The following is a 22,068-nucleotide window of genomic DNA, read 5'->3' on the forward strand; positions in this document are numbered from 1 at the left end:
AAAAGGGTTAGTGGCTTGGAGTATATTTTATCTTCACAGAAAAATGATTGTATATTGCATAATGGATTATCTGTTATTCTTCCACTACCAGCTATATTGTAGATGCAGCTATTGCTCATTTGCATGGTATGTAGTAATTATCCCATTTGATTGGTTTACACCTCACTCCCTGAGACACCAGGCCAAAAGCCTACATTACTTCTTGGCATTGGTGATTATTTATGCATTTATTGCTGTTATTGGTTCCACAGTCATCTTGGTTTTTCCACAGCTGAAAACATTGCATTTTACGTTCATGTTGTGTGTTTCTCACGCTTTGAGTGCTACATGTTTGCACGGTATGTGTTTCTTGTCATGCTTCATGCGTGTTCCCTCGCGTGTTTGCGTTACAGTACACCCCCCCGATCTCGCCAGCGGAGTACGTGCACCGCGTGGGCCGCACCGCGCGCATCGGGACCCGAGGGAACAGCCTCCTCTTCCTCACTCCTTCCGAGACCGCCTACCTGAACGTGTTGGCCAATCACAACATCGGGTCAGCAAACTGGCTTCAGCCCCTACACACGCACATAAGCACATGAGCACGCACACGCACACTCTCATAACCATGTAAGTTTCTCATCATATATTTTAGATTGGTGTCCACTTTTTGTTTAGCTAGGGTTTAGCTAGGGTGTCTTGAGTAGTGCTGTGCTCTATAGTCAGGGTTCTTGCACAGGTCTGGAAAGTGGGAAAAAGTATGGAATTATGAATTACTGATTTCCAGGCATGGAAAATTATGGACTTTTTGGTGAAAGTACAGACAAAGTTTGGAATTTTGCTTTTAGTAATACTTACCCAAACCAGTTTACAGCACAAAAATATACTAAAAGAAATAAAAAGAAATGTCCCTTCTTAAAAAAAATCTGAAAATTTTCCACATAGGCACTCTAATGTTCGTTCGAGATAACTGACTGGATGTCAGTTGGGAAACAGAGAAAAGTTGTGTTATTAATTGTATTTAGTCCAGGGTGCAGTTCTAGGCCGTTATTAAAAGTAAAAGGTATGGATGGGTTTGTCTTCGTGAATTTAAAAATAAAAAATAAAAAATTTAATTTCGCCTTAACTACCAGGGGACAAATGTGTCAGATGTTCCTGGCTTGGCACCTGTAGCCCAATGGAATTGAGCAAAGTGTGAAAATAGGTCGTTGTTTGTTTTCAAACTATTGGCTGGAAACCCCGTAATATAAAATGGACAGTATAAAACAATAATTAAACACTGAAGCGTTGTGGAAAATGTGCGCCTAAGAAATTGGCATCGGCAACATGGGAGATTGATATTAGATAGCTATTGATAGCATAGCTAGGTAGTTAACTATAGAAGGCCAACTAGCTCATTGACAGTATAAACGAGCTAGTTAATGCTAGCTTTACCTTAGGGAGCATAGCGCTGAGCAGAATCTTCAATGCCGTTCTGAATACGGCTGATGACCTGTAGTTCCCCTTTGGGTGCCACTAATCTGAATGAAGCATTCAGTCTCAGACAAATAATCAATTCAGCTACTGTTACCTGATATGATTATATTGATGTCCAAAACAAAAACGGGGAGGTCATATAGAAAACTGACTGACCCTATTATCAAACACCTCAGTAAACACCGCAATTCATTTTTGGGTTTGGGAGATCACTCTGGAAGAAGTCTGGAAATAGTCTGAAATTTTGATCTGTGAAAAGCAAAAGAACCCTGTAGGGTTATGATATGTTGCTAGGGTTAATTCTGCGATGTTGCCTCTAGCTGAGTCCGTTTAGGTTGCCAGTATCAGGGCGCCGTCCTCTCTCGGATGAATAAAAATATAAATAAATTAACGAAAGGCCAGATTTCTGGCAAGCGTGTTTTTGCGCAGAGCTGCTGTAAGCCCACGCCCCCACTTCCTGTCTTCCTGTTTGGCGTGTTGGCCGGGGGCGGGTCGCTGGAGGAGGACAAGCCGCGTCCTTTAAATGCCATGTGCGGTGTGTAATTAAGCGTGAGCACTGTGGGGTTTTTTTTTTTGTTTGTTTTTTTTTGTGGGGTCTTGCGTCAAGACCCCTCGTTGACTCCTGTCATCGCAGGCTCGGAAGCCGTCGCTGCTGGGAGAGATGCCATCTCCTGTCCGCAACGCACCCACACACACACACACGCACATGCACACGCACACACACTCACACGCACATACACGCACACACATACGCACCCACACACACACATACACACACACACACACACGCATGCACACACACATACACACACACACACACACACGCATGCACACACACATACACACACACACATGCACGCACACACACACACACACACACACGCATGCATACACACACGCACACGCACATACACACGCACGCGCACACACATATATACACACACACACTCGCACGCACATACACACACACACCCACATGCACCCACGCACATACACACACACACACATGCACACACACATACATACACAAGCACGCACACACACACACACACACACAAACATACACGCACACACACACATACACACGTGCACACATATATACATACACTCTGCTAGATCTTTTTGTTTAATGATGCTGCCCTCTCCCCCCCCCAGTGTATCTGAGTGTGAGTCATTCCCGAACAGGAGGTCATGTGACTGTTTGATCCCGCGTGCGCTGGTGCCAGCGGGGGCCGAGCCAGTCGCGGCCTGGCGGCCTGGCGGCCTGGCGGGATCCTGTTTTTTTTTTTCTGCCGCCGCGTATTTACGCGGGAGAGGCCCCTGAGCCGCCATTGGCTGTGGCGGTTTCGGGTTTAAAAGATTGATGCCAGAGGCGCTGGCTGTTTTAACCAGCGAGCTCCTCCACCCCCCACCCCCCCCACTCCCCCGCTTTTAGATTCATGAAGAGGTGGCGTTTTTCCCCCTTTAAAGTCCCGTCCAGCCATATCGCTGTGAATGAAGGGAGCAGGCCTGGGAGATTCACACACTGACAGCTGGGCAGTGCTCAGAGCCAAGATTGCCCTCCAACCCGGCCGAATAATTCATCCAAGCGCGCTATAAGTAGGTTAATATCTCCAAATTGTATTTTAATGTATAATTTACTTTTTTTTTTCGAGGCAGGGATGGCAAGTTTTGAAAAGCCATTTAACAAGGGTATAGAGGATCTGATGAACACAGGCCGCCTGTGACTCCCAAGCTCCACGCTCGCCTCAAAGCGTTTTCATATTCAAAACAAAAACCTCTGCGAGCTTGCCAGGGTTATTATTATTCATAACAAATAAATTATTGTTCATTACAAATAAATTATTATTCATTACAAACGAATGCTTAAGCACGGAAAGTTTAGTGTCCTGCTGGTTCATGATTAACTATTGTCAGTTTTTGCAGTGGCGCTGACCAATAATGGTAATGATGGCAATTAATTGCAAGTGATTTTGCTCGTCGCGGTGTTCAATTATGCCCTCAAAGCGTTTTATTTTCGGCAAAACTAGGCGAGCACAAATCCCTTTAGCACAAATTTGCGTTTGAAAAAATTGCTTTGAATTTGTCTTAAAGAAAAATAAGCTGTCATATGGTAAAAAAAAAAAAAAAAAAGAAAGGAAGGAGAGGATTCAAAAAAAAAAAAGAAAATGCGAGTAAAGATTCAGACAGGCTAAAATGACTTGTAATTATATTTATAAAAGAAGAAGGGTTTGTGAGTGAGCGAGCTGCAGGAAAGCGGGTCTGGCTGAGGGTGCGAATGGGTGGGTTTGAGGTAGGAGGGCAGAGAAGAGGCGGGACAGGGAGGAGGGGGGGCAGGACGGGGAGGGGAGCCGTGCACTTCTCCCGTGAAGGGGACCGGACGGAGTCCCGCTGACCGGGTTCAGCAGTTGAGAATGGTCTGGTTTCCAGGTTCAGCGGGGATACCCAATATGACCCAGGTGAGAGGAGGTTGAACTGTGTTGGGGGGGGCGTGAGTGAGTTAAGTTAACGAGTTCATGGCCCGACCCACGGACATACCCCAGAGTCGGCTGAGCTACGGCAGCCCGGGCTGGACACACAGCGCGACGGTGGCGGCTGTCACACGCATTTTAGCCCAGAGCAGGGGGTGGCTGATGTCCAAATGCAGGACGTGGGCGATGGGGACCCCTTTATAATATCCACCGATCGGCCAGTCCTGTGGTCCGCCTCGGCTTGGTTTTTGGAAGGTGATTCGGATCATCTCTCGGCCAGTGCAGAAGGGGGGCCGGGGGGCCAGGGATGCGGAGGGAAGGGGGGGGGGGTGGGGGGGGTGCGGGCTGATGAATCGCGGGGTACATGCGGAGCGGCAGCCTCAGCCGGGCGCCAGCGGGGGCCGTCCCGAGGAATCGGCGTCGGCGTTTCCGATGGGAGGGGGAATCGGACTGACAGCTCCGACGGGTTAATTTAGGGGCCCCAGCGCCCGAGCTCGGCATCGTCCATATCGCCGCCGCCGCTGCTTCCAAATGGGACCGGAGGGTGGGGAGCGTGGGCACCTCGTATTCGAGAGAAGAGCTTACCCTCTTCCCCAAACATGCAATCTCACGCTTTATTGGCTCCCATGAACCCTCTGCCTCTGTGCCGAACAGAAATGGCTTTATTTCTATGGCAGGCTATGATTCTACTTTTATGATTTATTTGTATAATTCTTTATTCACTTTGGGTGCGGAATATGACCAGGCAGCAGCTCAGGGGGCCAGTCGCCTGAGCGTAATTCTGTGTGCAGCAGACCAGCCTGAACAGTCCTGAACACTGTACAGGGATACAATGATGACTTACTTCCACCATTTTGTGCGAATGTGCACCCTGCGAACGTGCAAAAGATTGAAATGATCTTTAGAAAATATGCTTATTTATGAAGGCCAGATTGACATAAAAGTTAGGCTCATTCTGCATGTTCATGAAATATATTTACATTTTTTATAGAAGCACAACTAATTCTAGTTGTCACTTGTAAATTGTTGCTGATAGATGTGGTAATGGAGAAAAATATTGCGATGGAAGCTATTCGCTATAGGTTGCCCTATTCGATCTTGGAGACCTAATAATCTGGTTCAGCCACTAGTTTCCGTACTGCCCGTGTATCTACCCTGGACATTTTTTATGTTAGTCCTCTCAAGTGAGGAAGTATTGGCACCTTTCTTGTCAGCCCCTGTTACACAGTCAGCTTTTTGTTTTCTGTGAAATATGTTTAAATATGGAGCACTAACGCACCCTTGAGCAAGGTACTTGACCTTAATTGCTTCAGCAGAATATCCAACTGTATAAAGTGGAAGTAAAAATGTAATCTACTTTAGTCACTCTAGATAAAACCATCTGCTAAATGGAAAAATATAATATCAAGGAAATTATTTAGCGCTTTTTTTTGTTTTTCTTTTTTTTATTGTGAATTGTACTGTTACCATGGGTGTGAATGTGTCTCCTGTGTGTTGCAGCTTGTCAGAGATGAAGATGGAGGACATTTTGGCGAACCTCATGCTGGACGATCGCTTCAAAGGCAGAGGGAGGTGGGACAGCAAGGTAAGGGAACGAGAGCAGGAGAGAACACAAGCCGAGCTGGACCTGCATGTGATGGCGGGCCTCATTTTAATGTATGCGATCCTTACCGAGTCATTACTCAGTAGCCATAGACCAGAGGAATACCGTTACCTGAGTTTTAGGAGTACAGTCCTGTATATTTTCAGCTTCAGGAATATGGCTTGGCCTCCTAATAAAATGTCGTCATGGCGTACCTGTCTCTTAAAGAGCGGTGGCCCTCCTTGGGTTTCACGCTCCGCGGGCACCGTGAGCATTTCACCAGCATCCAGCTGCGTCCAGCTGCAGAAATGCAGCAATAATCCGGAAGGCGGGGTGCTGCCACTGCGGACGTTTCTCGCGTTTCTGCGGTTGCGCTTTGGCTGGACCAATCGGCAGGAAGTACCAGAACACGAGTTATCCAACCAAAACCCTCTCTGTGACCCCCCTTCCCCCTCCCCCTCTCAGCCCAGCGGCAACAATAAAATAAAATAAAAAAACATTGTGGAGTGGAGGCACATTGAAGCCTTCCGAAGTGGACGTAATCCAAATTTAATTTCCTTTCTCATACCCTCCACGCCACGCACTCCCTGTCGCCTGCCCATGGCAATATCGCGGCCCAGGTGACTGAATTTGGGTAGTGGTGGAGGGGGGCCCGTACGGGGAGGGGAGGAGCACTCCACATACCCAATAACCCCGGCCTTCCCTCTGTTTGTCCAGCTCTCAGCCGGGGTTCCCGTCGCACAGGGGGGGTTCCCGAGGGCAGGGGCTTTATGCATTTAGATTTATACAGGTGTGCTTCACCCCCAGGTTCACCCCCCTTGGAGGACCCCCTCCAAGCTGTTGGCCCCTTCTCTTTTTGAGCCTTAATACCTCCACTTGCCTTGTTGCCATCAAAAATGTCACACAATAAGAAAAATCACTTCAGAGATGTTCGTCAGATTGAGGTGCACTCTGATAGCCATTGCTGTTGTAACTGCTATTGTTTTATCTCAAGTTAATAGTTTTATTTTCATGAGAAGGAAGAAATTAAATACTTGACATTCATATCTTGGTATTCGTATTCGTCAATAAGGGACTTGAACTGCTTTTTCTTACCTTAAATTTGGCAGGTTCACAATTACTCAGCGTTTATTTCAGCTGAGCTGTTGATGTAGCTAAATCGCACGTTCTCGGTGGTTTGATGGCCGTTCTTGCTCGGTGGGTGTGTTTGTGTGTGCACACCCGTCTGCGTGCTGGTTCATGAAATTTCATTCAGCATTTTGATCCGCTTTTATATTTCTGTTTTCTTTGCCCAGTCATGGCCTTTTATCCTCTTGGTACCACAGTATTGAAGGGTTCAACCATTAATCGCTTGTGACTGTTTCAGAAATCTTAATAGCCCACTTATGGAAGGCTTAGTAGCATGCTTCCTTTTCTGTCTAAAAAGCTTATAAATTTTGCGTGTGCAGGTGAGGTGCATTTATGTGCAGTCCATAAATGTTTGGACAGTGAAACAATTTTTGTTGTTTTGGTTCTGAACTCCAGGGCATTAGATTTGAAATGAAATGAAATGAATATGAGGTTAATTTAATTTCAGGGTATTTACATCTATAGGTGATCCATATAGAAATTACAGCTCTATTTATATGTAGTTTTCCCATTTTAGGGGACCAAAATGAGTTGGACAGTTGGCTGTTCAGCTGTTTCTTGGCCTGCTGTGTGTAGTTTATGCACAAGACAGCTAACAAAAGGCCAAAATTTGTTCTAAGTGTCGCATTTGCATTTGGAGCCCGTTGATGTTGTCTCTCAACATGAGGACCAAAGAACTGTCAATACCAATGTGTACAATGGAGCGCAATGGAGCCAAAACAACAAAAACGGTGTCCCTGTCCAAACACTTACAGACTGCACTGTATTCATGGGCTGCTTAGCCTGTTTTTGTTCAGTCTCTCCGTGTCTGCCTCTCTCTGCACAGAGGAGTTCTGGGGCCCTGCAGCAGGAGATTCGGGAAAGGGCCACAGTCCTGCAGACGGACTTTGAGAACGTCGTTCACGCGAACAAGGACTCCGTGCAGACAGCCAAGAAAGGTTTGTTCTCCCCGGGGGGGAAAAAGTTTTTTTTTTATTCAACGGTTAATTAATTGGACCGGTCGAGTTGGGCCGTTTTGCGCTCACACGTCGTCCGTCTGCGCAGCTCTGCAGTCCTTCCTGCGGGCCTACACCACCTACCCGGCGAGCGCGAAGCACATCTTCCACATCCGCCACCTCCACCTGGGCCACGCCGCCAAGAGCTTCGGCCTCAGGGACGCCCCCCAGGGCCTGTCCAGCGCGGGGGCGGGGCCACGCGGCGCCAAGGCGAAGGGCAAAGAGAAGGGCAAGGGCAAAGAGAAGAGGTGAGAACCGGAAACGCTGCAGCCTTACTGCATTGTATTTAACCCTTTTGAAGAGTAGGTTTTTGGAGAGAAAAAAATTTATTTTTATTTTTTTTCAAAAATGTTAAGTCAGGGTTGTAGATCTGCATTGCTTTTGTTTACCAGTCGTGGGATGTTCAGTTATGAATATTCTAATCCCATAGTTGTGATCTTACACCTTAGAGAAATGTTGTTGTATATGTAGGTTTTCCTTCCAACCACAATTGCAATCCCAGAACCTTTACAAGCTGTTCATTTTTCTTAATTACGCTTGTCATTTTGAGAGATTATTTACCCTCTTAAGCCACATTATTTCAGAAATAGTTATGCATGCCATGAAGAATAGAAAAAAGATCCTAAGTTTATATTGTGCTATTTTGCAAACAATTACATAAAGAGAGGATAAAGCATTTAACTTAAATGAAATTAAAGAATGAGATAAATGAGTAGACTCCTAAATGGTGACACTGTGGACACATGGCCACTAAAACTAACCGTTAGATAATGAAGAATTCAGACACAAAGCAAATAACGAGCAGAATCTGCATCGCGTTGAGGAAAGGAAAAAATTATAAAGAAATTAAACGTGTTCAACATCTTTGATGGAGCGTGAGATTGGTTGGAACATAAAGCTGCATACACAGGGGTCCACCGGCCCGAACTTGAAAAGCACCGCCTTCATGTCCTTACATGCTACAGTCTGCATTACACTTTGGTTTTCTGTGTCCTTATACGCTGTGTAATCGATCTGGGTTTGTACGCCCTACGTGCTTTATATTGTCCTTACGTGCGCTGTAGCATTTGTGTCCTTGCATGCTACGTATGTGGATGACTATATCATATCGTACATGGATTATGCATTGCATGTACCCTTGCATATTGTCATCTACATTCTCATATGATGACGTTTATGTGACCTGTGTGCTTTATCTGTGGCAATTTTAGGGCAGGTGGCAATATTTGGTGTGATTTTGCTGTGGTTGTAAGTTGTGTGGCGGCAAAAGACAAGGAAAAGGGGAAATGAAAGGAGGTGTCCTGAGCTCATATTTGCTTGGTTCCTGCTGGTTTTGTGGAACTGGTGAGCCTTAGTGGGGTTCTCAACCCCAGGAGTGGTGTTGGGGGTGTTCTGTGGAGCAATTGGTCGGGTTTAGTCTGACCTGGTCTGGTCTGGTATGGTTTTATTTGGTCTGGCCTGGTCTGGTTTAGTTTAGTGTTGGTTTAGCCTGGCCTGGTCTGGTCTGGTTTAGTTTAGTGTTGGTTTAGCCTGGCCTGGCCTGGTCTGGTTTAGTTTAGTGTTGGTTTAGCCTGGCCTGGCCTGGTCTGGTTTAGTTTAGTGTTGGTTTAGCCTGGCCTGGCCTGGTTTGACCCACTGTGCTTGTTACCCACCAGACAGGGACAGTGCGTGTGTGTAACTCTAGAGGCGCTGAGATAAGGATGTGCCTGACAGCTGTGCTTGGTCATCCGAGAGCACCCTTCTTGTTTTTCCACACTTTTGTTCCTCCCTGTACTGCGCCCCCCCTCCTGCTTTTATTTGGGCACCTCCCACCCCAGCCCCCTTCATCCTGTTAGAATTATAGGAGGTCCTGCGTCTCCGGGAAGAGAGGAAGAGCAGCGCAAAATAGCGTCCGCTGCATTGTGTCCCCCGGAGTCCAGGGTCCACGGTGCCCTGTGTAACGCGCGTAACTCCCCCCCCCCACGTCTCTCTGGGTCCACCAGTTACCCTTCTTCTCAGGTTCCCACGGATCCTCAAATGCCTTGAAAGTTCTTCATTTTGAACTTGAAGTTTGAAAATAAATAAATAAATCCAAGGTTGTTAAAAACTTTTTGTATGACACATTTGCACAAGGAAAGCCAAATGTTTCATGAATTCGGTGATATCAGCAGTCTTTGTTCCAAACACACGCAATTTCCCTCAAACGCTAGGTAGCGGCACAAGGGCAGTGTGCTAATGAAATAAGATGTCTTGTCTAGGAACATGAATTTGTTCTCCAGGTCTGTCTTATGATAATTCATCCCTCTGTAATTGCACAACCATCATTCATTTTTCAGTCAGTCTTTCTGTCTCGCTGTTCAGCTACCCCTCCGTTTGTACTTATTTCTAAATCTTTCTCTTTCCCTCTCCCTCACTCACCCCCTCCCTTGTTTCCTTTCACTAATTTCAGGTTTGCGATTGTAAAGTGATAGGTGATACTGCAATAGATGTTTATACCAATACTGGTGATAAATTTTGAAAGGTATATAGTGTTATGACCTGTCAACAGTAATAACAGAATTGTATTCAAAAACTCATCCATTTCTGTTGCATTTCATACTATCACGCATTAGGTTTAATAGCTGGAAATGCAATAAAGTAGTTTATGTTAAGGACTGTACTCTGCAACCCTGCCCGTTCGGTTCACATGGTAACAAGAGAGATGACGGTGTACGTTCAGAGCGCCTGAGGGGAAGGACCAATTTGGAGTTCTCTTTGGGGTCTCCCAGAACCAGAAGGAACATAATATAGAGGACTTAAAAGGGAGCAAAATTCCAAATTTTTCCATCATTATGCGCATCATTATTTAATATTTCTGCTGAAGGGTGTCCAAGAGAAGGCAGGTACGAGAAAGCTTGTTTAAGTTTGATCTGTTTACAGGCATCTGGCAAAACTGCAGTTTGTGGTGGTAAAATAACTCTCGGTCAGACCAACTGGCGAATTCAACAGTCAGACTTACACTTCACCACCTGACCTTACGGGAGTGGGGCGTGTACCGGAGGCATTGTGGGTACGCTAAGGACAGGTGTGCGTGCTTGTGTGTGCGTGTGTGTGTGTATGCATGTACATTAGCATGAACGTGTGCGTACGTGTGTGTTCATGCGTGTGTATGCATGCACGTGTGCGTGCGTGTGTGTGTACGTACATGTGTGTGCGTGTACATGCGTGTGTGCGTGCATGTGTGTGCGCGAGTACGTGCGTGTGTGCGTGCATGTGTGTGCGTGTACGTGCGTGTGTGCGTGCATGTGTGTGCGTGTACGTGCGTGTGTACGTGTACGTGCGTGTGTACGTGTACGTGCGTATGTGTGCGTGTACGTGCGTGTGTGCGTGCATGTGTGCGTGTACGTGCGTGTGTGTGTGTATGTGTGCACGTTAGCGTGTACATGCGTGTGTATGCGTGTACGTGTGTGCATGTGTGCGTGTACGTGCGTGTGTATGCGTGTACGTGCGTGCGTGCGTGTGTGCGTGCGTGTGTATGCGTGTACGTGCGTGTGTGCGTGCGTGTCGGGTGGGGGTTGTTTGTCAGGGCCCAGGCTTGGCAGCTCCGGTCCAGCAGAGAGCCGCTTCTGTGGCAGATCAAAGAGCCCGGGTGAGGAGGGAGTGCAGGCAGCCGGCCCCCTCCCCAGCCTCCATGCTAATTTCCCGGCCTTGGCAGCCTCCCTGCTTCGCCTTCCCACTTTTTTGGCACCCGAAAATGTTTCGCTGATCTAATTTTCTCGCTTTTCCCCCCCCTTTCTCTTTAAATCTTCCCCTCTCTTTTCAATCTTTGCATCAGCTGTTTATCCATATGTAATCCACGTCCAGTGTCTGCGTCTTAGCTAACAGCTTTTTTTCCCTCCCTCCTCGGCAGTCTGTTGTCTTTGTTTATACTCGTGCCAGAAATGCGGGGTTTTCATGTGGGGTCCTGAACTCTGGGTGTCTCCCGTGACTCATCCTCTGGATTCGGGGCAGGAGGAGGGAGTTCTGTGCGGGGGGGTGGGGTTGTGGGGGGTGGGGGGTGGGGGGTGGGGGTGTACTTCTGTGAGCCGTGCTGTGTCCTGATGACCAGTGTTGGGGATAGCTGGTTGCTAGGCGTTTCTCTGTAGCTGGAGACGCTGGGCGGTTGCTAGGTGACCTGCTGGCCCTTGTGGGTTGCACTGTCATTACTGGTCACCTGGGAAGCGGCGTTCTCCCTCCTCCTGCCGGGTCAGGGTGCAAGTCGCGGGCCTGGCAGTCATTATCAAGGAAGGGTCGGGGGCCGGGGGGGGTTGCAGGGGCGGTCAATCAGCTAGACAGGGGCCGCAGACACCGAGGGTCCCCTGTCGTCAAGTGATTAACGAGACTGACACCAGAAACACAAACCCAGGTGCGTTGTGTTGAGCACCCGAAGTACAGGAGCACAACAAGTCTGTTCTTGGTCATGTGACCATCATGAGCAACGGAAGGCTCCGGTGTGGTAGCGACCCCCCAAGCACCAGGAGACGGTTTAACGGCAGCATACCCGCACCGTCGTCTTTTATCGGTCTTTTTTTTTTATGTGCGTTTTCCTTTTCGTCGTTCGTGCCTCGCAAGTTCGCCTTTGAGCGAGGATATAGCGCTTTGGAACGGCAAGTCTGAGCCAATATCGCTCCGTTTTCACCGAGCCGCCGCGAGCGGAAGCGGGCTCCGCGCGAACACGCAGCAACCCGAGGTGTTAAAAAAAAAAAAAAAAAAACAACACGTGTCACATCCTGTTAGCGGTAACCTCGCGCGTTAGCGGCTAAACTGCGCCGGCTGGCAAAGGCAATTTCATTGATAAACGTTTGAAGCCTCTTCTTCTCCCTCCGTTGCGCTTCCCCCCGCTCGGGCCCGACCCCACCGAGCCTCGCCCGCTCCGTTTCGGTTGCCACTCCTAACAACCGTCAAAGATAGAAAAAGGGGAGAGAGAGAGAGAGAGAGAGAGAGAAGAGAGAGAGAGAGAGAGAGAGAGAGAGAGAGAGAGAGAGAGGAGAGAGAGAGAGAGAGAGAGAGAGAGAGAGAGAGAGAGAGGAGAGAGAGAGAGAGAGAGAGAGAGAGAGAGAGAGAGAGAGAGAGAGAGAGAGAGAGAGAGAGAGAGAGAGAGAGAGAGAGAGAGAGAGAGAGAGAGAGAGAGAGAGAGAGAGAGAGGCACGCGGCTGAGAAGGAGAGGATGTTATGTAGGATTCAGGAGCGCGGAGGAGAGGCGCGTTTCCCCCGCGTAGCTTCAGTTCTGCTAATAAGCCCCCTGATCTCCCAGCCCGTGTGTCTGGGGCTCGCAGTTCCCTTTTCCCTCTCCGAGCTTTGTGTAAAGAGAAATTTATGTGTCAATTCTCTGATGATGAAATGCGCATCGTTCCTTGGAGAACTAAAAGTGGGGGAGGAAGAGAGGGGAGGAGTTTTTCTTTCTTTTCTTTTTTTTTCCCCTCTTGCTCGCTCTGCTCCTTTATTCTCACCCTTTCTTTCATCGATGGACCGTCCTTGACTTCTAAATAATTTGTAAACGCGCTCTCTTTCTGTACCTCCTACCTCTCTCTTTTTCTGTAACTTCAACCCCTTCTTTCTCTCACTTTTTTTTCTCTTTTACTCTCTCGCTCTGGATTGGCTCCTTCACCATTCCCAGCGCGGAAACAGGAAGATCGTTTTTTTACCGTCCAATCCAATTGGTCCCACTGTTCTCTGTGACGGACCATAATCTTACCTGTCCTCTCCTTCTCCGGCTCCTAGTCTGCAGTGCTTTTGACCGTGTGTTTCTCTTTTCCTCACTCTTGTTAAGAGTCTCCCTGCCCTATAAGGCTTCCCTGGTCTGCACACATGGGGGTCTGTGAGGAGAGCCCAGGAGCGGTCACTCTGGGTGGACGTCGTCCCCAGCTGTCAGTTATTCTTCTTGGAGTCAATTGGCGGTTTTTTGACCCCAGGCCACGCCCCTCCCGTGCCGCTCGGCCCCCGGTTACCCCGCGTTCTGTCGGTCGCCGCTGGAGCGCGAGGCACGTTGCGTGGAAAATCGGTCTCTGAGGTCAGAGGTTTTCAGAAAAAGAGTCCACTGCCTCCGGGCGCGTTCTACGCCCGCGTGTGACCGCATACACGTGGCTGTGCGTTTAATTGCCCGCAGTTGGCATAGTGACCCGATGAAGGCAAAGGACAGGGGCTCGCGGAGCGAATGGGGGCCTGGCGGGGGGGCATGGGGGGGGCGGTGGCGAGGTGTCGCAGTACACTGTCCCAAGGGTGGACATGTTGGAGCTGTGGGGCCGCACCTAATGGATTGGGGGGGTGGGGGTGGGGTGGGGGGGGGACATTGTCCCTGTACCCTCGTCTGCCACAGCACACAGTCTCCCGATTAAGGCTGATGTCATCTGCTGAAAACCTACAAACTGGAACATGGCTGCCTCGTGTTTTAACAAGACTCTAAGCCAGTGGCTACCAACCCTGTTCCTGGAGATCTCCTGATCTGTTTTCATTTCGACCCTCATGTGGCACACCTGATTCAGTTCAATGAAATCTCTAGTTGTTGATTGATGTGTGCTTGGTTGGTGTTGGAGAGAAAACACACAGGATGTCAGATCTCCAGGAACAGGGTTAGTTACCACTGCTCAAGTTGTAACAGCACAAAAACAAACTCAAGGTTTAAGAAGGCTTCAGGCCTCATACTGGGGCCAATATATAAAAGGTATCTTGACATTTTTGAATGAATATAGCGTGTACATTCATGCACTATCCTGGTTGATGCAGTTAAGCAATTTATACAGAACAGGAGAAGCAATTCTTTAAGGGAAGCGATCATGATTTTTCAGAGTACAGAGACCTTAATTTTCAGTAAAGTGCTAGTACGTTTGGTCTTTCTCGTTTGAGTCTTTCTGGAATTTGAATAAGTGGTCAGTTATTCAGGAATGCTTTCAGTATTTAGGTCTTTAAAGGTAAAAGGTAAAGGTTATACTATGCAGGTTTTTTGCAGCTCTTCTAGACTCTGTGTTTGTCTCCTCCTCCGTTCTCAACCCCACCTGTGCCTCCGTTGAGGAAGCACCCTCGAGAGCTACAAGCAAAATGTCAACCAAACAGTTCAAGGTGGTCAGAGATACTGAAAATCGCGTTTTTAGCAACATGGAAGATTCCGTATAGATGGTAATGGTAATTAGGCAGTGCTAACGATTTTTACACCCCTTAACGTGTGAGAACATCGTATGGTACTCAATAGTGCAGCTATTTTGTGCGCTCCCTTGTTCTGTATTTAGTTATTCTGGACATTTAGTTTGAACTGGGATGTAAACACGAAATCATATATGGAATAAGTAGCATTAGCAGGCCGTAGGTACATTATTGCTAGCTAATACACGTGTACATTGAATTACTTTTTCACAAAGTAATTTGTATCCTATTCAAATATTAGCCTCTTTATTTTCTCAAATACAACATATGTGTATGTTTATGGCTATGGATAACTGGTACTGTATCCGAATTGTAGCTACCTGACCTGTGTCCTATAGTTGTTCCAACGTCCTTCGGTATGTAGTTATTGTGCGTCCCTTCGGATAAAGCCACTGCCAAATAAAATGTAATAGAGTTATAGAGACATAGAGTTAGAAATAAATGATTGAAATATTTCAAGTTTGCTGTGTTTTATCATCGGTGAATACTGATGAGGACGGGGAGTCTTTGTTTGCAACTTTGTTAGCTTTGTCAGTGAAGTTGGCTACGCGTAACTGGACAGCATGCAATTTAGTTCCTGATTGAACTAAATTCTGGCGAATTACCAAGCTAGCTGAATTGCAACTACAGACAGTAGCAGCACAGGGAGGGCAACTTGATGGGAGAACAGAATTCAATACAAAAGCTCCCTAACTTCGGGCATCTAGCTGCCTATTGCAACTAGCTAGCTAGCTTGCAGGTCAGACAGAAAACAGGCCAGTTCATCCCCTTGGCGAACTTCAGCTGACGCCACCCTAGGTATTGAACGAGCGCTGTCAGCTTGTCTTTTTGCTTCGCTGTATCTAGGCTTCTTAGCATTCGTCATTGCAGCAGCTAACAAGCAACAAGCACTTCTGGAATCTGATCCCCAACCACAGGCTCTGTAGCCACGCCCACCCCTCCCCACACAGAAAAGGGCGCCACGCCCAGAAACATCCCAAACATATTTTAGAATAACAAATACAGGTAAAAGGTGCAGGAATTTGGTGTATTTTAGAATACTTTCAAGTAAAAAATTCTGCATAGCCTGCCTTTAATATCACTGAATGCCTAATTTGTGGTGCAAATATTTAGAAGGGGAAAAACTATTTTTTTTGCTTCTTGTTAAAAATAGCGAGCAACAAACGGCGGTTTTCTGTATGCTGAGTTCAGGTGTTTGTGTAAAAGACCCCCCCCCCCCCCTTCTGTCTCACACTCACTCAATCACGTGCCGAATGTCAGAGCCAGTTTCTGGGATGGAGTTTTCTCCCCTGTCAGCAGAGACTTCATTACTGGTGTCTGCGGCTTACACTGTCCATGTCCAGGCAAACATATACCCTCTAATGAGCCGGGTACCAACAAACACGCAATCAAACCAATCAACACGTCAACACACCTACCCACACCCCGACAAACAGGGAAGAAACTGAACTCTTACACTGTCTCCGTATTTATCAGTGAACACTATGAGCACCGAGCGGGCTTCATTGCATACGTCAACATTAAAAATACACCAGTAAAATGTCATAGTTCACTTAGTTGATCGGTACATTCTTTTCCATCGTTGCTTCGAGGCGATGGGCGATGTCACGTAGCTCTCACCAGCACATTTTGAGAATGTAATGCGTTGTGCCTTATACTATTCTGGGTGTACAATACTGCAGAGATGTATAATGTGTAGGGATGGTTATGTGCGTAATTTATAGCAGTGGTTATATGGATAACGGTTATGTAACCTTAAATATGTACCAGACTAGTATTGTAGGCTATATAGGATTGCGTGTTCGGTTGGTAATGCTTACAATGAATAGGGATGATAATGTGTGTATTGTATGGTGTGGTAGTGTTTATCATTTATTGGGATTAAGTAGATAAAGAATCGGGGTTGTAACCTATTTCCAGAAGGTAATGCGTACAATGCATAAGGATTTTAATGTGCATATTATGTTGGGATGACAATGTACGAGCACAGTGATCTTAAAGACCACTGAATTGTAAATCTTCGTTGCCCCGACGTTTTGTGTGTTATACAGTTAGTGTTTCATTGGGAAACATTCTCAGCAGTGTTCTGAACACACTGAGGGTTTTTTTTGTGTGTCACATTTGACTTTGCTGAGGTTTTTACTTTTTTGAGTAGGGTGTCACTATTTCAGTTAAATGCATTATGCATCACCATAATTTTAAACAACTGTCCTCCATTTTATTTTAGAATAGACATGTGTCTTGTACCGGGGTTTTGAAGTTTAACTGGATTTTTCTACTCAAGGTGCTGTTTGAGTAGAAGTTCTTGTTTTATGTCAGAAGTTTTCCAGCATGTGCAGCCAAATGAATGTAACTGACAGTGGCTTTCCTCCAAATGTTACCGGTAATTACCAGAGCAACTCCTCGCTCTCTTTCTCCTCCCAGCTTGCTCCCTAAACTGATTAATCGAAGCACATCCTGAAGACGTAATGACAGTTTACCCTCATTGTACTAAGGGTGTCTTTAAGCAGTGCTTTAACATTACCTGAGTGGGGCGTAGATAATGAGCAAATAAGGGAGAAGAGAAATAAGAACTGGGCATGCCCTACAGCTGTGGAACGACAACTCTTAGGAGCTGTCAATCACATCCGGCTGCGCAGCGCAGCGCAGCTTCCGTCCAGCAGGGGTCCCTGTGGGGTATTCGGGAGTAAGAACAACAAAACAAAAAAAAACAAAAGAAAAGAAAAATCCCCCTCCGCATTGAGGCCGCAGGGGTTTGTCAGCCTCGGCTCCGCGCGCGTTTTGTCAGGGCCCTGGGTGCCTGAAGCCTGTTCTTGGCACGCCGCTCGCTCCCAGAGGGCCCTCAAGGGGGGATTTTGGGTCGTGGTTATTGATTGGATAAAGACGAAGTGCTTTACAGCGTCCCCCCGCCGCGAGGAGGTGGCTCTGCTGCTGTTTACGGGGGAATCTCCGCGTCTGCCGGTCTGGCTCTCTCCAGCTATTTCCTTCTTTTTTTTTAAATCCGGCTTTGGGGAATTTCATTATTTGGAGAGGGTCCGTTGTCAACACTTCTGCCCATCACCCATCAGATTATCTCCACAGTTTATGTTTGTTTGTTATATTTTTCTGAGTGTGTGTGTGTGGGGGGGGGGGGTTTTGCTGGGACTTCCTCCTCGCCTCCTTCCCCTGCAAGGCGCCTCCGGGGCCTGTGCGGAACTCCATCCAGTAGAAGGAGCGGAGGGGGAGCGCGCCCGCGCCGGCAGGCCCCCCGCTTCCCCTCGGCTAACGCGCGGGTCCCCCTCTTCCTGTTCTCCAGATCCCCCAGGAAGCTGAGCGGAAAGGAGCGCGTGGCCAACCTCATGCGCTCGGAATACGCCAGCGGCGCGGCAGGCGACTCCGCCCCCAAGAAGAAGCGCAAGAAGAAGAAGCAGCAGCAGCAGCAGCAGCAGGCAGCCGAAGGAGACCAGGGGCAGAACTAGCGGCGCCGGGCTCACGGATACCCCGGCAGGCTGCCCCCCCCCCCCACCCTCGCCCGCCCCCCAACGCGGAGAGCTGACTGTGTGCCTCACACGCGCTCGCCAGACCGCACAGCGCACCGCGTGACAGCCGAGCTCTGGACCGAGATTATCTGTGCCCAAAGGCCGTGATGCAGGAAGCGGCGAGCGATTCCCCTGCCCAATCAGCACGCAGTGGGTCTTCCTGATTACATCTTTATAATACATCAGGCATGTTGGTAATAAGCGACTCACCTGCCTGTAATTTGGGGCAGTCACACACATCTATCTCAGTTACGCGCGCTGTTTTCTGCAGACCTGTCTGAACAAGGCAGGCCTGACACAGTAGATTTCTGAAGCCAACGTTTGAGCAGGGGGACCAAAAGGGGTGTGGCATTTCACCCCAGCCCCAACGGCCTCCCTGACCAACCCACCCTCCCGCTCCTGTCTCAAATGTGTGGCCATTGGCTAATCAACATGCCCAAACCAGACACATGCTGCCAGTGGTGAGTGCTGTTAGCTCTAGTGCAAGAGATCGTTGTTTTTTAATTTCATTTTAGTGTGGGGAATTCCAGACTTAGTCATTTCTCAAATACAATGGACGGACATTAAAGGCTCAAAGCATCTAACCTTGGCGTTTTTTATTTATTTAAGTATCTTTAACTGTTGCTTGTATTGCTCCGTCTGGGTAAAGTTCAGTTTAACGGAGGATGCTTCTGCCGACACATGATTTGCGCTGTTCTTCTTTAAAATTTGACTTCTTTCCATTATAGGGCCAGCCTGACAATGTGCCCTTGTCGCTGACATTTTAGAGAAACTCACAACCTTTATTTTTAGAATGGCCCTAAGGCACAGCTCATGCACAGGGCAGGTATCATAACGATGACACAAACGCTCTTTTCCTCACATATAGGACTACATGACAAATCTGTAGCTAGTCCAAATAATTTGGGAGAAAAAAGTTATCTGGTGGCATAATGGCTTGCATAAATGCTAGACGTTTTGGTTCCTACGTAGAATACACGTCAAGAAATTGATCGCCAAGTAATATGAACTTTAAATATCCCTGGGGTTTTTTTCCTTCCATGACTGGGAAGCTTCTTTATAGAACCATCACCCCACTGCAATAGCCGTATCCCTGAATAGATTGTGAAATGTCCTGTAGTCAAAGCCATATTTTTTCCAAGCGAGAATGCGGGACTGTCTGTGGGTTATGGGATATGATTGATCTGACAGGCACTGTTGCTTGTGAGGTCAGTAGTGGCATGGCAAGAAGCTAATTTAAGGGTTTACGCAAGTCTGGCTCTTACCTCTCCGGACGTATAGCCAAGTGCTTACCTTTTTATTCGCACTTACACGTAGCAGTATTATAAACATAATCCAACTGATGTTATTTTTTTTTATAAAATCAGATTGTCTTCTCAACTCTCTGCTAAATTATGTCTGATGGCAAATATTTTTTCCGTATGTCCAGACTTCTGTTCATGACTGCTGCTCATTTATGGGATAATATACCAAATTCAAATTCATTCACCCCAGCATCAGAAAACAAGTAACGTAAATAGTTGTGATCGGGTGGCGAACGGTCTTTGTGTTGTAGGCTAACTTGGTACCCAGTTTTGTTAGACGTTATTACATTTTTTTTTGCAAGTTAATGTAATTTCTGCCTTGTGATAAAATTGCATTTTTAATAAGGGTATATATTAATACGGGTTAGAGGCAATAGGTTCGCTGGACCACACTGGAATTACATGCGAATGGGTGGCACGTGTTTACCGCTTGGCTGTGGCGCTGATAACGCCAAACAACCTTTCTGCTTGTAGTTACAATGACGTGACCTAAGCTTTTTTTTTCTTCTTTCTCTGCGCTTTAGCCTTCCTCCCAAACAAAAATTCGTGGAGTTGAGAACAATTAGCAGATAACTCCGGCTGCGCGTGAACGCGACGCACCATCTTAAATTCCCTTCCTTCATCTTTTAAATTGGTGAATGCGATGGAGAAGAGGGTAAAGGTTTATGAGTATCTGTTTTAAGTTTGCTTAGCTGGCTATTGTGGTAAACAATTACAATAGTCGAAAAGTTTCGACCACAACAGCGAATTGGAAAACCAATAATAATTGGGTTGCATAACGCATATTTCAAGGTTGAATTTGAGCGAAACTGCCGTGCTTTCACATTATGAAAAAGGTAGTCATCTTTTTTCTTTTTTTTTCTTTTTTGAGCGGCCAGGATCAAAACACGTCTTATTTTCTCGTTACCGTAAAGCACATTTTTTCAGACCTTCTGCCTTTTCATAATGCAAATTGGCCTTTGATTGACTCCTAATTTGATTCGAAGGTTGTTTTGTTTGGTTTTATTCTGAGTCAATGAGATTAATCAGAGTCACTGATCCTCTGGTTTTAAGTCTCCGTGTTGTGTTTTTGTTTGCCGGGAGCTCAGTGAGGCTCAATCCACACTTCATTAACTCTGAGCCGGGGGCAATCCGTGGCAGGAGCCGAGAGTTTACCAAGATCTTTTCACATGCAAAATATTTGTGCCTTTCAACAAGATCACGTATGCTTTTCACATAATCAGTTGCGCACTTCGCAAGAATAACTCCTTTCATTAAAATTGAGAGGTCATCATCTTCATCTGAATGGGACACCAGTCCTTTGATTTTTACTATTATATCGTTTTTTACTTTTTGCTAGGAAGTAAAATATATCGTCTTTAAAAACATATATATAATATATCTGACTTACATAATATTTGTTACGTTTTTTACAGTCTTCTCGGACATTAATTTTCTGCTTGGTCTGTTACCCATCCCTGCTCCTAATCGATAGCAGGTGTTGTTCGTTCCCTTTGTCTATACAGGAGGTGAGAATGTTGCAATCACTTAACGAGTTTAATGATGCGCAGCGGTGGTTTGAGTTGACAGCGTGTTTTGCGGTCCAGTCCACGACCAGAAGGCGACAGGCAAGTGGTAACATGTGCGGTGCGGCCAGTGCAGCGGGGGACAGAACGATCATACCAATTTATCGACTTCCCATTAAAAGCCATTAAAGTCTTTTGTTTAATCGTTAGAAATCCCTTTTCTCGTTTGTCAGCTTGAACCCCCCAAACCCTAGGTAGAACTGGCTAATGTTTAGGCTTTAAAGACACCAGGGTACTGCCGCAAGGGAAGGAGGGGGCCCTACCGCGCCGCTGACCAGCTGTCCCCTTGCTTATCCGACCCACAGTCAGTCTTGCCCGGTCACCAGCTGTTGGAGCCGTTTGGCAGAAGCCAGACAGCCAACACTCCCAAGAAAAAGGTGGAAACAATCCATTTCCAAATGGGATCATTTAGGACACTTAAACAATTACACACTTAAGGAGCTATTAATATTTCATCGGCTTATTGTTTATGAAAAACGAATAAAATGGTGTAATTAATTTAAGAGAGTTTTTGAATTGCATTACATCGAATTGCATTGCTACATTGTTAGCTACGATAATATGTTGCCCATACATCAATTTGACTTTTGCGCGGAACGAAAATATCAAATGTTTTCGTTCGATTCACGCTGCAGCTGTTGACGTCAAGACCTGCGTAATAAATCTGCGAAAAACGGCTGACTGCCTGCTATTAGAACCCAGCCGATCTAAGTTGTCTGTTTTAGTCTATATTAATTGCGTAGACATCAAGGCATGTCTGAATACCATTCAGTCGCTTAATGTTATAGTAGTCGTGTCCACAGGTTATTAGGCTTTGAGAAACAATGCAGAAGGCCTACTTTGTAACATTGATATACGTTTAAAATAAGAAATCTACCGATGCTCTAGGTAGACTTGATTCCTTGACATTTCTGAAAGA

General features: G+C 46.7%; 1 protein-coding gene across 2 annotated transcripts in view; it reads left to right on the plus strand.

Annotated features, from left to right (window-relative positions):
* The window catches only part of ddx31 (DEAD (Asp-Glu-Ala-Asp) box polypeptide 31), a 33,944-nt gene extending 15,080 nt beyond the window's left edge, over positions 1–18,864 (plus strand). For both annotated transcript variants that reach the window (XM_064354510.1, XM_064354511.1), the window contains exons 17-21: positions 393–532; positions 5,424–5,508; positions 7,460–7,571; positions 7,678–7,876; positions 18,058–18,864. In XM_064354510.1, coding sequence (XP_064210580.1) covers positions 393–532; positions 5,424–5,508; positions 7,460–7,571; positions 7,678–7,876; positions 18,058–18,220 — 699 coding nt within the window. In that variant the 3' untranslated portion in view covers positions 18,221–18,864. The remainder of the gene's footprint in view (positions 1–392; positions 533–5,423; positions 5,509–7,459; positions 7,572–7,677; positions 7,877–18,057) is intronic.
* Positions 18,865–22,068: the final 3,204 nt, after the last annotated feature.

Source organism: Anguilla rostrata, chromosome 10 (assembly GCF_018555375.3).
Source record: "Anguilla rostrata isolate EN2019 chromosome 10, ASM1855537v3, whole genome shotgun sequence".
NCBI lineage: Eukaryota > Metazoa > Chordata > Actinopteri > Anguilliformes > Anguillidae > Anguilla > Anguilla rostrata.